We start from the raw sequence: 16,325 nt of genomic DNA, 5'->3' as shown, positions 1-16,325 counted from the left end.
GTTTCCTCTCTCCCCCCTGTGGCAGTCCCCATATCCTCACTTTTCCTTCTCTCCTTCCCAGCCACCAATCAACATTTTAGCTGCCCCTTATCTTCAGCTATAATTATTTATTTACTACATTTATACTCTACTTTTCTCCACAATGGGGACCCAGAGCAACTTACAACATTCAGTTCCATTTTATCTTAACAATTCTATGAGAATGGCTGAAAGTGTGCAACTGACCCAAGGTTACCCAGCAAGGTTACATAGGTGAGTGGGGATTTGAAACCAGGTCTGCCAGATGCTAGACTGAAACTCTAACCCCTACACCACACTGGCTTCTATGTGGTAGCTGCTGTTGAACACTAGTGAGCTGTGAGACCTGGGTGAGTCATGTAAGTCAGGTGGTATCATCACCCTGTCCCAATTAGTCTGCCCTCAAAGGCCAAAACAGTTCTCTGCCTTTACATTTTACAGAAAGAAACCAAGGCTGCTATGCTGGCAATACTATTGTGGTTGCCAAGCAACTGCTACTGAAGACGTTTCTTAAAGCTACAGCACTGCTTCTATTATTTTGGTGGGTTTTAATCCCCCAACTTTTTTTTTAAGATTTCAGATTCCACCCCCCCCCTGAAAACCTGGGGCTTTTCTCAGGTTTGTAGAAAGATATGAATTGTCCATCCTTGGCCTCAGTTTCTGCATTTAAGTATTCACAGAATGAGACTACGTTGAGAATTTTATATATCTGTATCTATATATAAAACCTCACATGTGCACATATATAATTATCTGGTTGATTAATATAAGCCAAAAATTACAGACCCAGATTATAAATTACTAACTCAGTACAGGTATTGATTATTTGTTTTGTGTTTCTCAAATAACTGTGCCTCCTGTCCGTGCTGCATGGATAACCACTTTTGGAATGGGGGTTCAATCTAATTAATTTTTTTTAAGAGCACCAAGGTGTGTTTTTTACTCCCACAAAGTCTGCAAGATGCAGAAATTTGGATTCTTGGCTTTGTAACTTGAACTGAGCGTATGACTGAGTCCCATGTTGACCACACCAGCATTATGTAGCACCTTAAGTGTAGTCCCTGTATGTCCAAGACCACTAGCCCAATACGCTAGCCTACTCCTAGGATGTAATTGAAAGAATGGAAAGCTTGTAATAGTAAATGAGTTGCACTGTAATCCAAACAAGAATTGCAGTATAAGTTATCTACTATTTTTCTGTTCTGCTGTGTTGTCATTCCATCCAGAGGATAATGGAAGATTGCTTGGCAGGGTGTGTTCATGTTTTGTGCCTTCCTAGTGAATTGGGCTTCATATGCTGAGAGCCATTACTGCAACAGTATGTAGGTCCTTGGTGACTACTTGAGCAGTCTGTATTCGTGGCCTTGCTATCTTCTGCTGACTCTTTATAATAAGTGGTAACATGAAGTCACAGTCTATGGAATTGGGATTATGATCAGTGAAGCCTTTGTTTCTGTGTAATGAAAGTAAAGCTATGGTGTGGGGTATTTGGCAGTTCGCTCATAGGTTAGATTTTGATGTAGTGGGTTGCTTGAGTAGACTGCGGTCTAGCTTTCACTGTTTCCTCTGCACAAGGTCCTTGTGGGCTTTTTCTGGACACGGAAGACTGTCACATTATTATGCATGTCCATTTGCCCACAGATCATTACAATTCAAATCATTTCTCCCCTTGTAAACAGTAGCCCAGGCAATAACACAGTCAAGTTGTTATTCTCCAGTTGATAACTGCCAAATGCTTTGCAGTTCATAAAGTTAAGTCCCTGATTTTAGTGAACACGCTTGGTACTACAGATACTCATCCATTCTATACAGAAGTATATCTTGGACACTTTTCAGTGCCGCATCCTAAATATGCTGTATATGCATTAAAACAACCTCACATTGAACCCTGGGAAAAAACATGACCTGCTTTGTTGATGTGTGATTAATCATGTAAAACCCTCACTGGTCTAATGAACGAGGGTTATGGCATGATTCTAGGAGCCACTACAGTGTGTATAATGTTAGCACTGGCACAAGGGGGCAGCTCCCTCACCAGCCTGATTTTTCTTCCCATTTGGCCCCATTGAGCCCCTGTTGCTTCCATTTTAAACTAATAACAACAACAACATTCGATTTATATACCGCCCTTCAGGATGACTTAACAGAGTGGTTTACAAAGTATGTCATTATTATCCCCACAACAGCAAACACCCTGTGAGGTGGGTGGGGCTGAGAGAGCTCCTAGAAGCTGTGACTGACCCAAGGTCACCCACCTGGCTTCAAGTGGAGGGGTGGGGAATCAAAACCAGTTCTCCAGATTAGAATCCCACGTTCTTAACCACTACACCAAACTGCCTCTACACCAAACCAGAAGTGATGTCAGTGGAGTGCACACAAAGAAGCAGGAGCAGCACCCACCCCACCAGCACCCTCCCATCCCCGGGTTAACAACTACAGCTGCAATTCAATACAATAACTGTTGGTTAAATACTTAATAGGACTTACTTCTGAGCAAATATGCATAGTTTCGGCTATAAATTTAACATTCTTCAAAGGAGGAAGAAATTGCCGGCATCCTTGTTGGACTTTAGAGGAAAAAAATCTGCTCCTCTTGCATTATAGCAACCTCATAATTCTGTTCAGTTTCTGATTTATTGACAGGGTTAATCTGAAGCCAAAGCAAATTGAACTTCTCAAAAATTGCATTACTTTTAACGTCCTCTGTTTCTTCTTAATGGTAGACAACTGTATGCACAATAGTTTCATGTCATAGTTTCATGTTTGGAAAAACAGGCAGTGTTTAGACCTGAGAATATATATGTAAGTGGCTGAGAAATCCCTTTTTATGTCTTGCAGTGTATCCAAAAAAACTCTTGAACAGTCAAAGTAAAGTTCTTTTGTACACATCTTGCTGACAAGCCATACATATGGGTTACTTAGGAAGCACTGGTAAGCAGGTCTACTCAGAAGTAAATATCCTGTTATTCAGTAGGATTATTCCAAGAAAAATATCCATAGAAGTTTGGAAGAACATAGAAGGTGGCTGATATCTCATCCTAGTAGTACGTTTATCACTTTCAGTTTTCTCAGACTGCATTACCTTTTAAAAAGAGTCCAGTAGCACCTTTTAAGACTAACCAATTTTATTGTAGCATAAGCTTTCGAGAATCAAGTTCTCTTCATCTGACCTTATATGAATAGTCCTTTATTTTTATTCCACGAATTTCCTCATCTTGACGTATTTGTATCATCCGAATCTCCAATACTAGAATGAACAACATTGGAGATAACGGGCAGCCTTGTCTTGTTCCTTTACTTATCGTCAATTTCTTGGTCAATTCATCATTCACCACGATTGCTGCAGTCTGGTCTCTGTAAATTTCCTTAATTGCTCTGATGAATCTTTCTCCCAATTGTAGCTTTTCCATAGTGGCAAACATAAAGTCCCAGTTTAAATTGTCAACCGCTTTTTCAGCGTCTACAAAGAAGAAACCAACCTCTTTGTCACAACGCTTGTCATAATATTCAATAGCATTGATCACTGTCCTTAAATTGTCTCTTATTTGTCTGTCTGGCAAAAAGCCTGCTTGTTCCTCCTCTATAACTTCCGAGAGCCACCCCTTCAATCTCTCTGCCAATATCTTCGCAAAAATTTTATAGTCATTATTGAGTAGCGATATAGGTCTATAATTTTTCACGTTAGTCAGGTCTTGGCCCTCTTTTGGGATCAATGATATGTTCGCTTCACTCCAAGTGTCTGGAATCCTTTGATCCCTTAAAACCCCATTCATCACCTCTTTTAGGAATGGTGCCAGTTCATTAGCCATTGTCTTATAAAATTTAGCCGTAAGTCCATCTGGCCCTGGCGCCTTTCCTAGATTTGCAGATTGTATTGCCTTACTTATTTCCTCGTCAGTTACTTCACTGTTCAACTTATTTCTCCAAGCTTCCGAGATTTCTGGAAGTTTGGTTTTCTCCAAATATGACGCTATTGATTCTTTGTTTACTTCTTTTTTATTATACAGCTTAGCGTAGAATTTATAAAAGGCTCTACTAATGGTAGTCTGCTCCAAATACGTTTTGTTGTCTTCACAAATTTTATTTATTATTTTCTTTTCCCTTTTCTTCTTCAATTGCCATGCCAGGTACTTCCCAGGTTTATTAGCGCCCTCAAATGCTTTTTGATTCAGTCTTTTAAGATTCCACTCCAATTCTTTATTGCTCATTGCTGTTAGCTGTTCTTGAAGTATTTTAATTTCCTGGTATACTTTCTTTTTCCCTGGTCTCTTTTTTAGCTGTATTTCTTTGGCTTTTATTTTCTCCTCAATATCTTGTCTTTTCTCCTCTTTCTTCTTTCTTGCTCTACCATTTAAGTCCATTAGTATGCCCCTTATAACCGCCTTGTAAGCATCCCAAACTTTATTGGTTGGTACTTCTTTATTCACGTTGTATTGTATAAAAAACTTTGTCTCTCTTCTCAATATTTCCATATTCTCTCTTTCCTGTAACAAGTCCTCATTTATTCTCCATGCTTTCCTTTTTCTCCTTTTTCCAAATTTCCACATAATTGGGTTGTGATCTGAGCCTACCATCGGCATTATTTCTACCTCCTTAGTCCATAACGCTAAGTCTTTTGAGGCCCAGATCATATCAATTCTTGATAATGTAGAATGCCTTGCAGAATAAAAAGTAAACTGTCTGCTTTTAGGATATTCTCTCCTCCATACATCTTCGAGAGTCTCTTGTTGAATCAACTCAAAAAAAAAGCTTTGGTAATAGTCCTCTTTTCTTTTGTGCCGTTGTAGTCTTTTTATCTAGTTCCAAGTCTGTCACTCCATTGAAGTCTCCAGCAAGAATTATCTGGTCATATGCAAAATCGTCTAAATGCTTCCTCAAGTCCTCAAAGAAGCTTTCTTTTGCACCGTTAGGTGCATAAAGTCCGACTACCAACACTCTCTTTAAATTCCAAATACATTCCACTGCTACAAATCTAGCTTCCACATCTCTCATAACAAATTTTGGCTGTAGCTCCTCTTTTATGTACAGCACCACTCCTCTTTTTTTCTTATTAGAGGCCGCTACAAATTCTTTGCCCAGTTTTCCAGATTTTAAATATTTTACATCCTGTTTTCTAATATGGGTCTCTTGCAAACAAACAATGTCACATTTTTGTTTTAGTAGCCAGTGAAAAATGTTTTTCCTCTTATTCGGTGAGTTTAATCCATTTACATTCCAAGATAATACTTTACACTCCATACTCATAATCTTGTTGGTAAGTCTTTTTCATTGTCCTTAATAAATCGCTCCATCTCTCGCTCAGATCTAATGCGTTTTTTGGCCCCTCCAAACTCAAAGGACACTCCTTCTGGTAGCTCCCATCTGTACCTGATTTTCATGTCCTTCAAAATCTGAATTAGCACTTTGTATTTTTTCCGATCTAATAACACTGATCTGGGCAGTTCCTTCATTATAATAATCGTCTTGCCATCAATCTCCAATGGATCTTGAAACTGTTTTGTCACAATCCTCTCTTTCATATTTCGTGTTGTAAACTGCACAATCACATCTCTTGGTAATTTCCTCTGGGTTGCAATTCTCGAATTCACACGGTATGCCACATCTAGGATAGCCACAACTTCCTCCTCCTCCTTCCCCAGGTATTCAGCCAACACCTCAGTCATCTGTTCTTGCGCTGACTTTCCTTCCACTTCTGGCAAGCCACGAAAACGTAGCTGCTTCTCCATATGTTTAGTTTCTGCAACTGACATTCTCCCCTTCACCAATCTCATCTCTGTTTGTTGCGTGTCTGCTAAATTCTCCATCGCGTCTTCTACTGTTTTAACTCTCTGCTGCGTTCCTTGTAATTCACTTCGTATTGTTTCCATACCTTTTTTCACTTCTGACAGCTCCGATTTTACTGTCTGTGTAACCTCTTTAACCTCTTTTATCAGCTCCAATTTCGTGTCCTTAAGTTCTTTAATCATATCTAAAAGTTTTTTGTCCAGGTTTTTATCCAGGTTTTCTATTGCCGATTGCCACTCTTTTTTTGACATCGTGGGGCTTGCTTTAGCTCGCTCCCACGAATCCGCTCTCTTCCTTAACTCCGTGGCGTAAAATTTAACGTTTTTCTGTTTTAAATGTCCCGGTCTTCTTGCAAAAATTAAATTTTAAAGAGTCCAAAATGTCGGGCGTCTTTTCTCTATGGTTTCTCTATGATTTTGTAATCCAAGATGGCCTACTTCCTTTTCCGCTGAAGCCGCGACCCTTCCCCTTTCAAAAATGGTGATTCCCTACTTCCTGCCCTCCAGCAAGGGCCGCTTCTCTCCAGCCGCTCTATTGTTATTACACACTTCCTGTCTCCCGTCTTCCCACAGCAGATCTCGCGATGGTGTCTTTTTCTCACAGCTCCAAAGCCACAGGTATTCAAAACAATAGTCCGATTTCTTTAATAACTTCTTTAAACTTAGTCTCTTTTCAAATACAATTCCTGCCGAGTCTTCCCCTCCTTTTCGCTAGTCTGTTGCAGTTTAAAAATCTACTTTTTTTCCTCTCTGTTTTTATCAATCTGTCCCGTATCAGAAGATAATGATCTTTACCTTTTCTTCACTTTTCTCGGGTTGTAATCGCTGTTTCGATTTTAAGTTCTCCTCTCAGCTTCTTCCCCCAATCGAAGCTTGGGTATGTAGGTCTTATGCCAGCCGAATTGGCCCCAAAACTGCCGCAGAGATTATAGCCGACCCGTCGCAAGGTGGGACCTCAAGGATCGGGAGGGGACCCGTTGTGTAGAGCCCCCCCTCGTCCGAGATCTAACTCACCCTAGGGTCTTGAGCGTTCTTTGCCTGCTCCCCGCCTGAGAGCAGTCGGCCGCGGGCTATTTTCACCCCACCGGCCGGTTAAAACGGCAGTCCGGTCAGCTCCGCAAGTGGAGCTACGTTAGACCTCCATGAATCCCAAACCGGAAGTCGCTCCACAGGGGTCTTAAATGGGCCCGATCCGCACCAAAATGGACCCGATCCATGCCAAAATGGGTGCAGATTGGGCCCGTTTTGGCATGGATTGGGCCCGTTGTGGGCCCCTGCAGAGCACAGGAACACTCCTGTCCTCCGCAGGGGCCCACAACGGGCCCGATCTGCGCCCAAACAGGGTGTGTGGTGATGTCACTACATGACGTCATCGCGCTTGCAGGAGCAGAGCACGCACGCGCACCCCCTCCCCCTCAGGTAAGAGCCAGGCCCCAATCTCCCGCTGGGAGATCAAGGGGGCCTGGCAACCCTAGATCCAGCGCTGTACATTTCCTCAGGTTTCAGAGGGGGACAAACCAAAGAGAAAGATAGAGAGGTCAGGGCACTCTGTTTACTGTTTACTGTTCTGACTATCCTTTGATATATAGATTGCTATTCTCAGGATTTCCTTCTCCTGACTTCCTCCCTCTCACTTATTCTCTTCCTGGCATTGTTCCAGGCAACACCTCTCTCCTTCTCCTCCCTCCATTTTGGAAGCATGGATCCAGGACCTGTACTGCCATCCATGCCCATCCTTAGACTAGATAGGTAGTTAGGATCTGTCTCTCCTCCTTTCCTACAGAGTATGGGGTTCCTACAATAAAGAACTCTTATTTCTTTTCTAAATAGAAAAGCAAGTGTATGATTTGTTATTTTGTCTCCTGCACACACACCAGCCAGCAGAACCAGCTCGCAACCACCTATAACCACGTTTCCTCTGCTAAACAATAGACTCTGTTAACGGCCCAAACATGGAATCCTTTAATTAGGTATCTGGGACCAACATACAATTTATTTATCAACATATTCCTAAACTGTTATATTTCTTTACTGACTGTGCAATCCTAAATGGAGTTACACCTTTCTAAATTCATTGAGGTGTAACATGGTTTAAGATTACATTTACAGTGAAATCCTAAGTGGAGTTACTTCAGTCTAAACTCTTCGAAATCAAGGGGTTTAGACCAGCGTAACTCTGCTTAGGATTTCACCATGAATCACTTAGCATATTTCTGTAAGTTATTCTTAGGAGCTAGTTTGTTTCAAAATATTTTGCTTCATATGAATCAACTATTCCCATTATTAGCATGTGTATATGTTCCAGTGATTATTTTAATTTCAGTCAATTTTCGTGATGCTACATAACAAGGTGCTTAATTTAATCATTTCTTGTGGTTGCATATATGCATTCTAGTAAGTACGATAGTCCTTAATTTCCTCCAGCCTTTATTTTCTCTCTTGTGATACCTTTCAGTCAGGGAGTTCCTACATAATTAGTATTTTGTTACCTCAAAATGTAAATTGTTATATGCAGGGAGAGGTGGCAGTTTTTAACATAGCATAAAAAATTCTGCAACCCAGAAAGATAAATTAGACCAGTTAATAGAAGCAGAATAAATGTATGCAAATAGGCAGGTACTTCACTGTAATCGAATGTGCTTTATTAACAGAAATTTCCCTTGGTAAAGCATAAGCCATTCTGAGATAGTAGTGCCCAGGATACATTCCTTGCCTAAATATTTGGCAATGGCCTTTTTGTAAGAATTTTCCATTTGGAAATAACAATGTCAAGTATGAAGCGGCCCACAGAAGATCCTGTCATGATAGACTTGAGCATCCTTTATGAAACCTGGCCAGTTTCTTGTCTTCATGTACATTATTACTAGTCACAATGACTACAAATATAATTTTCTTATCCAGTTTTTTCATATCACTATTCAAAATGGCCCCCAAGTCTTTCCCCTTGACTAACCCATTCTGTGCCTGGGGCCTGATTATCCTGGGGCTACTTTCCATATGCTTGGTGGGAGTGGTTGAAGAATATACATAAGCAACCATAGCTCTCTGCACATGGTATTGGACTGTACAGGGGGAGGGGGCGCAAGCACACTGGCCCCACCTTGTGAGCATGGTGATTACATACATAGGAAGTGTCCATACATAGGCTCCCTTCCCTGTGAAAACAGTTGAAAAAGCAGCATTCTAGTACACAGGGAATGGAGCCTGGAAGGTGACGGTTGCACATAAGCAAGAGGCAGGGTCATTGTATTCATGCTCACTCCTGCTCTACGCATGTGCACATTTTCTATAGTGTCATCTTAGAAGCCCTGTGTCCTTTAACTTGGATGAATTTTTGTAAAGTCACTTTTGTCCTATAATGGTCTTATGAATCTTCCCTGTGTAACAAGCGGGACACATGGCCTATGTGTATCTTTGCGCTTTTCTTCAGAAAAGCATTTGACTGCTGAGCTGTAAGTTAGTGGAGATATATATAGCATCTCAGAGTCTTGTTTAAATGTCTTATTTCAGAAACCCAGGTGTTTGGATACCAGATGCTTCAATGTTTGCTTCTGGTGCTTGCTAAAAATATCTTATTCTTTTTCTTCTTTTTATATACGGTAAGTAAAATTGGTAAAGGTTTTGATAACTTTGTAGATATCTTGTTGGAAAAGCTTCTCAACAGGAATTAATTTGGGACGTATTGCTGAGATCCCAGTAATTATGCAAACAGACCCTGTGGAAGGTGGTTTGATATACTCCCAAGAGCCAGGATCTAAGGAAGCTTTTACAGATCATATTGCCATGAGATTGTCATCTTGGTTTACAAAGGTGGTGAAACACATACATTGGATAAGAAAACATCTGTTTTTACTAGAAGGAAATCTGTATGGTAGTTTCCCTGCCCCAGTCCCCCAGTAGTGGCCACCCTCCTCCCCTAAGCCAGCAGGGCTTTTGCAATTCTTTTTAAAATTGGCACCAGAATATCATCATATAGCTATATCAGTTTCTGTGAATGGCCAGCTTTCTTTTTTCCTTTTTTAACAAAAAGTGTCTTCCATTGTGAAGATACGTCTTTTCCCTTATATCTCTGCAAGGGCAGGGACTACAGATTTACTTTTTAAAAAATGAGAATGCAAAGTACCTGTCACACCTATTGTTGCAATGATATATCGATATAACAATATTCTAATGCTATTTAAAAAATAAATAAAAAGTAGCAGGGGAGGAAACGGCAGCTGCAGGAACAGGGTCAGGGAAAATAGCTGCCATGTGGCCAAGAAAATCTGGATTATTTCACCCAAAGAGCAACCATCTAGGTTTTACTGAGATCTGCCCCAAAATTCTGGAACAAAGCAAGTTTGAGAAAAGTCAAAGAAAAGTCTGTAGAGGTACATAAATGTACCACAATGCTATGGGGAAGCAGGAAAAAAATCCACTTCCCAGCAGCATTGAAGCGGAGGCAGATCACCTGTGTAGAACTGGACAAAATAATTTAAAACCAGCTTTCACTTTGTCCAAAGGAATATTGATCCTGTGTGTCCCCCCACCCCATGTAAATAGTCCCTTTGGATTTTTGGGGTGCGTGTATTAAAGTAGAACAGGGGTCATTTCGTAGAAAAAGAGCTGCAGGAACTCACTAGCATATGCCACACCCCTTGCCATCACCAGAAGTGTGTCATTAGCATAATTGATTTGATCGGGCCCGAAATGGCCGGGATTTGGCTGCTGCCAGATGGGGGAGTGTTTGCCCACCTTTTGGGGGAACAGTGTTCCGGCGCATTCCCCCTCCAAATGAGCCCTGAAGTAGAACCATTCCACCCTTCATTATTAACACTGGGGTTTGGGATCAGTTGACTTAGTTTGTGGTTTTCTTTTTGTTTGTTTTTGGCTCATTGCTGTGTTAACTTCCAGACTATGAAAAGGACAAGAAGGAACAATAGTAATAATAACTTTAAAAGGCCAACTTTGCAGCACCTCCTCAACCATCCTTTTCTTTCTTTTTAAGACCTCTCACCCATAAGATATGAGATGACAACATGTGATTCATTCAGCAAGATCGCTTTCTACCTCTGTGGCAGCAAAAAGGAGCATCCTGTGAGGAGATCAGCAGCAGATAGGAGGCTTCCTGGCAACCTCTAAGGCTCCTCACCGACACATCAAAGCTGCGATAAGTTGACAGGTTCTTCCGTTTCTACTTCCCACAGTGTCTCTGAATTGACCTAACTCTGCCTTCCAGATTGTATAGGTGATATGCTTGCCAACTTCTAAGAGCTCAGATCAAAAAAAATTCCTTCCTTTTATGAAAATCAGTACTTAGAAACTAGTGCCACATGCATATATCACTAATTTTATGTTATTTTATCACATTTCTCTTCCTTGAAGGAGATCAAGGCATGTTACTTGATTTCTGTTTTAGCCTCACAATACCCTAGAGCAGTTAGTTATGTTTGAGAGTCTGAGACATCATGAATTCCCCAAAATGTACCAGTGAACTTCATAGCTAAATCCATGCTCACAGCTCCATACTAGCGCTCATTCTGTGTTAGAAATTGTATCTCAACTAGGACACGATTCTATATTTGTACAAGAGCTCAGAAACTCCTTAATTGCTGTTTTTAACCCTCTGTTGCTAGAGGATTGCCTCTAGCTTAGTTCTGCTTTAACATCAAACATGAAACTCTGATTTGTACAAGTGCGATTATTTGTTGGTCTAGATAGAAGTATTCAGAGCCGCAGCTATTTGTGAGCACTAGCCATGACATCCCAAGAACTATATTCATTGTGAATATTCTACAGAATTATTTTGGCCTGAATAATCGATATTCTTGTGTCACCTAGTTCAGCTCTGCGTATTTTTTTAGCAGAAGACACTATCATCCAGAGATTTTTACACAAAGTCCTACAGCTGCTTTCTTAGAAGTGTAGTGTAATTGTTATAAAAACCAATGAAAGCACGAGAATTCTTAGGACCCAAAGTGGGTATGGCATTCCCTGTTTCTTTTCTCTGTTTGTTTTGTAATGAAATGAGTAGAAGAGTAGCAGGTAGAGGAGCTATTTTAATTCCTGCCACTGGTATATAATGAATCAGCCCAGATGTTTTACACCTTTGTAAGAGAAGAGAAACAGAGTGCCTGCATCTTTTCCCATTCATCTGAAAAAGCAGCTCTGAGTGAGGAAGGGGAGGCAGAGGCGGATGGGAAAGGGCATATCTTCCGCTCCTGATCATAAGATTCCAATACTGCTTTTCCTTTTTTCCATAAAAAAGTGAAAAGTGACATGGAATTCCATATGCACATCTGTTTTGGCTGCTGTGACCTGGATGGTCCAGGCTAGCCAAATCTTTGAAGCTAAGCAGGGTCAGCCCCAGTTAGTGCTTGGATGGGAGACCACCAAGGAAGTCCAGGGTTGCCACACAGAGGCAGGCAAGGCAAACCACTTTGGGTTGTCTCTTAGCATGAAAACCCTGTGGGGTTGTCTGTGACTTGATGGCATTTTACACATACAAATGGCTAGTTCTAACATGCCATTGTACTCCCCTGGTGAACATTTGAAATGTCAGTCTGAAAGCTTTACCACTTTCTAATTTATCAGTTGAATAGCTTTACATTCTTGATGTCAGCGATTGTATTTTAATTCTACTGGGATGCTTCAGCATTGAATGTAAACATTATACAAAGCATATTCATTTTCCTTGTCATTGTGCTTCTTCTAACGTAGCTTGGCTCTGAGAGTTCAAAATTTAGCTTTTCTACTCGGGACTAGAGATGGGCATGAACATGATGTTCATTGTTCATTGCCATCCACGAAGAGGGACTCACAAACAACCACGAACATGACCCTGTTCATGAACATGTTCGTGGTTGGCTGTTCGTGGGGGCCGGCAGGCTCTCCTCCAGCCATCATCCAAGTTTGGTCAAGATCCCTACTGCACCACTCCCAGAAACCTGACCTGGCTAGGCAGCAGGAAAGGTACCAATAGTAAATAATAGCTTGGCCGGAGAGCCTGGCAGCAGCCCTGGAACCTGAAGGGGTAGATCCATATCTCACCACACACAAAGAAAATTCAAGCTCCAATGCACTCTCCCTGTCTCTCTATCAAAATGCCAACAGCAGCTGTCTCTCCCTCTCCAAAGACTAGCCAGATCTGGGAGCCCCCCTCCCCCCGGTCTTTGCTCTCTTGTAACAAATTTGGAGCTCCACACTTGGAAGGAAGATCTGCCTATCAAGATAAATTGGGCTTAGATTGGGGTTTTTAGGGCAACAGCAGGAGTTCAGACAGTCCCTGCCTACGTTGCCAAGGGAATTGATTGCAGGTGCCAGACTGTCTGGCTTGACAAACAGCTGACGAACGCAACAAACAAGGCTTGCAACAACCACTTGTTTGTTTAGAATGGGGCCTCACAAACAGCTTGTTCTCAAACAGCAGATTGGGCTGTTCGTGGCTTTTTTTTGTTCGTATTGCTGTTTGTGCCCATCTCTACTCGGGACAAAGTACTCAGTGCTATACCACTCAGTCAGTACTATACTTGGTACTAAATTGCCTTGCACACAATGTTAGGGTGGAAAGGCAGCATAAAATGTTTTAAATAAAATACATTTTAAAATAAATAATATAGCACTCTCAGTGTGTAGGTTATTTTTCATTCCTGAAGTTACAAAACTGCCTCTGAAGACAGACCTTTGTTGTTCTAGTTTTATATGGCAGACTCAGGCTGAAATGTTTTGACTTTTCCAAGCTAAGTTCTGAAAGCCTGAGGTTCAGCTTGGAGCTCTCCAATAAATCCCTGGTTTGTTACCCACTATATTCCCACCAGTTCTCACATAAGAGAATAGATGATGTTTGAATTCCACAAAACACACTGATGTGCACAAAAGTGGCAGTGATGCAGATTTCTCTGTGGAATTTCACACATTATAAGAATTCAATTAGCAGTAACTTCTTTATATTAAAATAAGATTGATTTATATGTAAATACAGCTTGGAAGGTGTGCAAATTTATGAGCTTCTGCAGTGAAAGAAATGGAATGCAAAGATAAATGGACCTGCCATCATTATAAAACTGAACTATAGTTCATAATAAAGAAGAAAAAGAATGAAATTGTTTTGCAGAATCTTGTATATTAGCATTTTACAGTCTGTCTGTACAATCTTTGTACGTTCCAAGTTAATTGGGGCAGAGCTATTTGGATATTTAAATTTCTTGTTAAATTCTTTTAAAGACAAAAGTAAATTCAGTTTGTTTTGTGTTCCATGTGGCTACTCTAAAATTTTAGAGAGTGTTTTTTCTTTATTGAATATGATGTTTGCAATAAGGTATTCCAATTTTTGAGTGCTATTGCTGGGGGATTTGAAATGAAATAATAAAAATGTTTTATGAAATTTTGTTTCCCAAGCTCCTGCCCCCAACATGTACAAAAAAATCTAATTGCAGTATAAGTTGATAAAAATTTCTAAAGCAAAAGGCGATTGGGGAGGAATTAAAGAATGAGTCACATTTCTGTCATGAGATCTAGCAATATTTGGCTTTCTTATTAGTGCCTGCCTGCAACACAAATGCCTCTAACTGTTAAATAGTCTAATTTGGGTTTAAAGAGATACAGAATCCTTTGTTGCAAGGTCATTAACCACAATAATGCTTGCCTAATTTGTTACTGCTGCTGGAGTATTACTGTAAATCTTATTAATGTTTTTGCTACTGTAAAAGGAAGAAAGTAATTAAGTTTTATTACCATTGTTCTAGAAATGCAGTGTTAAAAAAGAAACCGTGTCTCACAAGAATTGTGATGTTAGAACTGTATTAGTCTCTTCTCTTAAAGTGATACATATGGCTCTCCTACTGATGCTAACTGGAAACTGCCAAAAATTTCACTCTATACTAATAAAATAATGGTCCTTTCTATTGTGCATTCCAGTTAAGCTGCATTTATGCATATATTTAATCAGACTTTTTTTTAATTTTCAGGATTTTTTTTTAAACGAACACTGACCATGAGGAATTCATGCATTCTCAAATGACACCACTGAAGAGAATGAAGTTGTGATTTTGTTGCTCAAAATCTTTTGCCTCCATTGTTGAGTAAATGAGAAGCGGTCGTGTGATTATGCTGACATCCCAGCATGCATTTGGTAGACCTGTGGTTAACTCGTTCCCTCTCCATGTGTCTGCTGCTACAAAGTTTTGTCCTCATGATACTGTGCTTTCATTCTGCCAGTATGTGTCCCAAAGGTTGCCTTTGTTCCCATTCTGGAGGTTTAAATGTCAGTTGCAGCAACGCAAACCTCAAGGAAATACCCAGAGATCTTCCTCCTGAAACGGTCTTACTTTATTTAGACTCCAATCAGATCACATCCATCCCAAATGAAATTTTCAAGGATCTGCACCAGTTGAAAGTCCTAAACTTATCCAGAAACATTATTGAATTTATAGACGAACATTCGTTCAAAGGAGTAGCCGAAACCTTGCAGATGCTGGACTTGTCAGACAACCGGATTAAAAGTGTGCACAAGAATGCTTTCAACAACTTAAAGGCTCGAGCCAGAATTGCAAACAATCCTTGGCACTGTGACTGCACTTTGCAGCAGGTCCTGAGGAGCATGGCCTCCAACCATGAAACAGCCAATAGTGTCATCTGTAAGACTTCAGATTTAGACGAACATGCCGGGAGGCCATTCCTTAATGCTGCCGATGCTGACCTCTGTAACCTTCCTAAAAAGACTACTGATTATGCCATGCTGGTCACCATGTTTGGCTGGTTCACCATGGTGATATCCTACGTTGTTTATTATGTGCGGCAAAATCAAGAGGATGCACGCAGGCACCTTGAGTACTTGAAATCCCTGCCAAGCAGGCAAAAGAAACCTGATGAAGCGGACGATATTAGCACTGTGGTATAGGGCCAGTAATTCAATGACTAGCTTTGACAGAAGGGTTAGCACGAATGCCAGATGTTTACTTCTAACATTCGTTGTAAACGTATAAGACTTTTCCCCCCAATTAAACTGAATTACACTGCTGTCAAAACTTTCTAACAAAAGATTTCTGTTTGGGGGTGATTCCAGTACACCTTTATTGTTTCTTTGGTGGTATTCTAAACCAAGTAAACTAATATGTAAACATTAGTTTAGACCCATTCCACTCTTTAATAATGAAATTTATTTTTTTAGTTTAAAAAAAACCAAATAAAAGCTTAACTTTGAACCATGTAAATACAGACTAATTTATTGAACAGAAGCCTCCCTGTTGAGTTAACACTGCCTGTGTGTGTATGAGAGAGACAGAGTATTGGGCAATAGTCAAGTAGTCTAGAAATACAGGGTAGGATCCTGCCAGCATTTTCACTCAGTCTTGCCTAGATCCTCTGTACCACAGCCCCCATCCCACATTACTTTTGTTACATGTTGGTCCTAGACTTTTTTGCTGGTCAAAGGGAATCCATCTGTCCTTTTTCACCAGCAGAAAAGCTGGTTGGATCCAACCCATGGTTTAGAATAAAAAAATAGTACAGAAGTTATTAATGCTTCAAAATGCTAACATTTTGAGC

At 40.5% G+C, this 16,325-nt stretch overlaps 1 protein-coding gene across 1 annotated transcript in view; it reads left to right on the top strand.

Moving 5' to 3' along the window:
- Positions 1-15,982, top strand: part of LRRC3B (leucine rich repeat containing 3B) — a 68,019-nt gene extending 52,037 nt beyond the window's left edge. The window contains exons 2-3 of the mRNA XM_054991738.1: positions 10,789-10,962; positions 14,747-15,982. Coding sequence (XP_054847713.1) covers positions 14,902-15,678 — 777 coding nt within the window. The 5' untranslated portion in view covers positions 10,789-10,962; positions 14,747-14,901 and the 3' untranslated portion in view covers positions 15,679-15,982. The remainder of the gene's footprint in view (positions 1-10,788; positions 10,963-14,746) is intronic.
- Positions 15,983-16,325: the final 343 nt, after the last annotated feature.

Source organism: Eublepharis macularius, chromosome 11 (assembly GCF_028583425.1).
Source record: "Eublepharis macularius isolate TG4126 chromosome 11, MPM_Emac_v1.0, whole genome shotgun sequence".
In the NCBI taxonomy this organism is placed as follows: Eukaryota; Metazoa; Chordata; class Lepidosauria; order Squamata; family Eublepharidae; genus Eublepharis; species Eublepharis macularius.
Note: the sequence above shows the minus strand (reverse complement) of the source record. Positions and strands in the feature narration are given on the sequence as shown.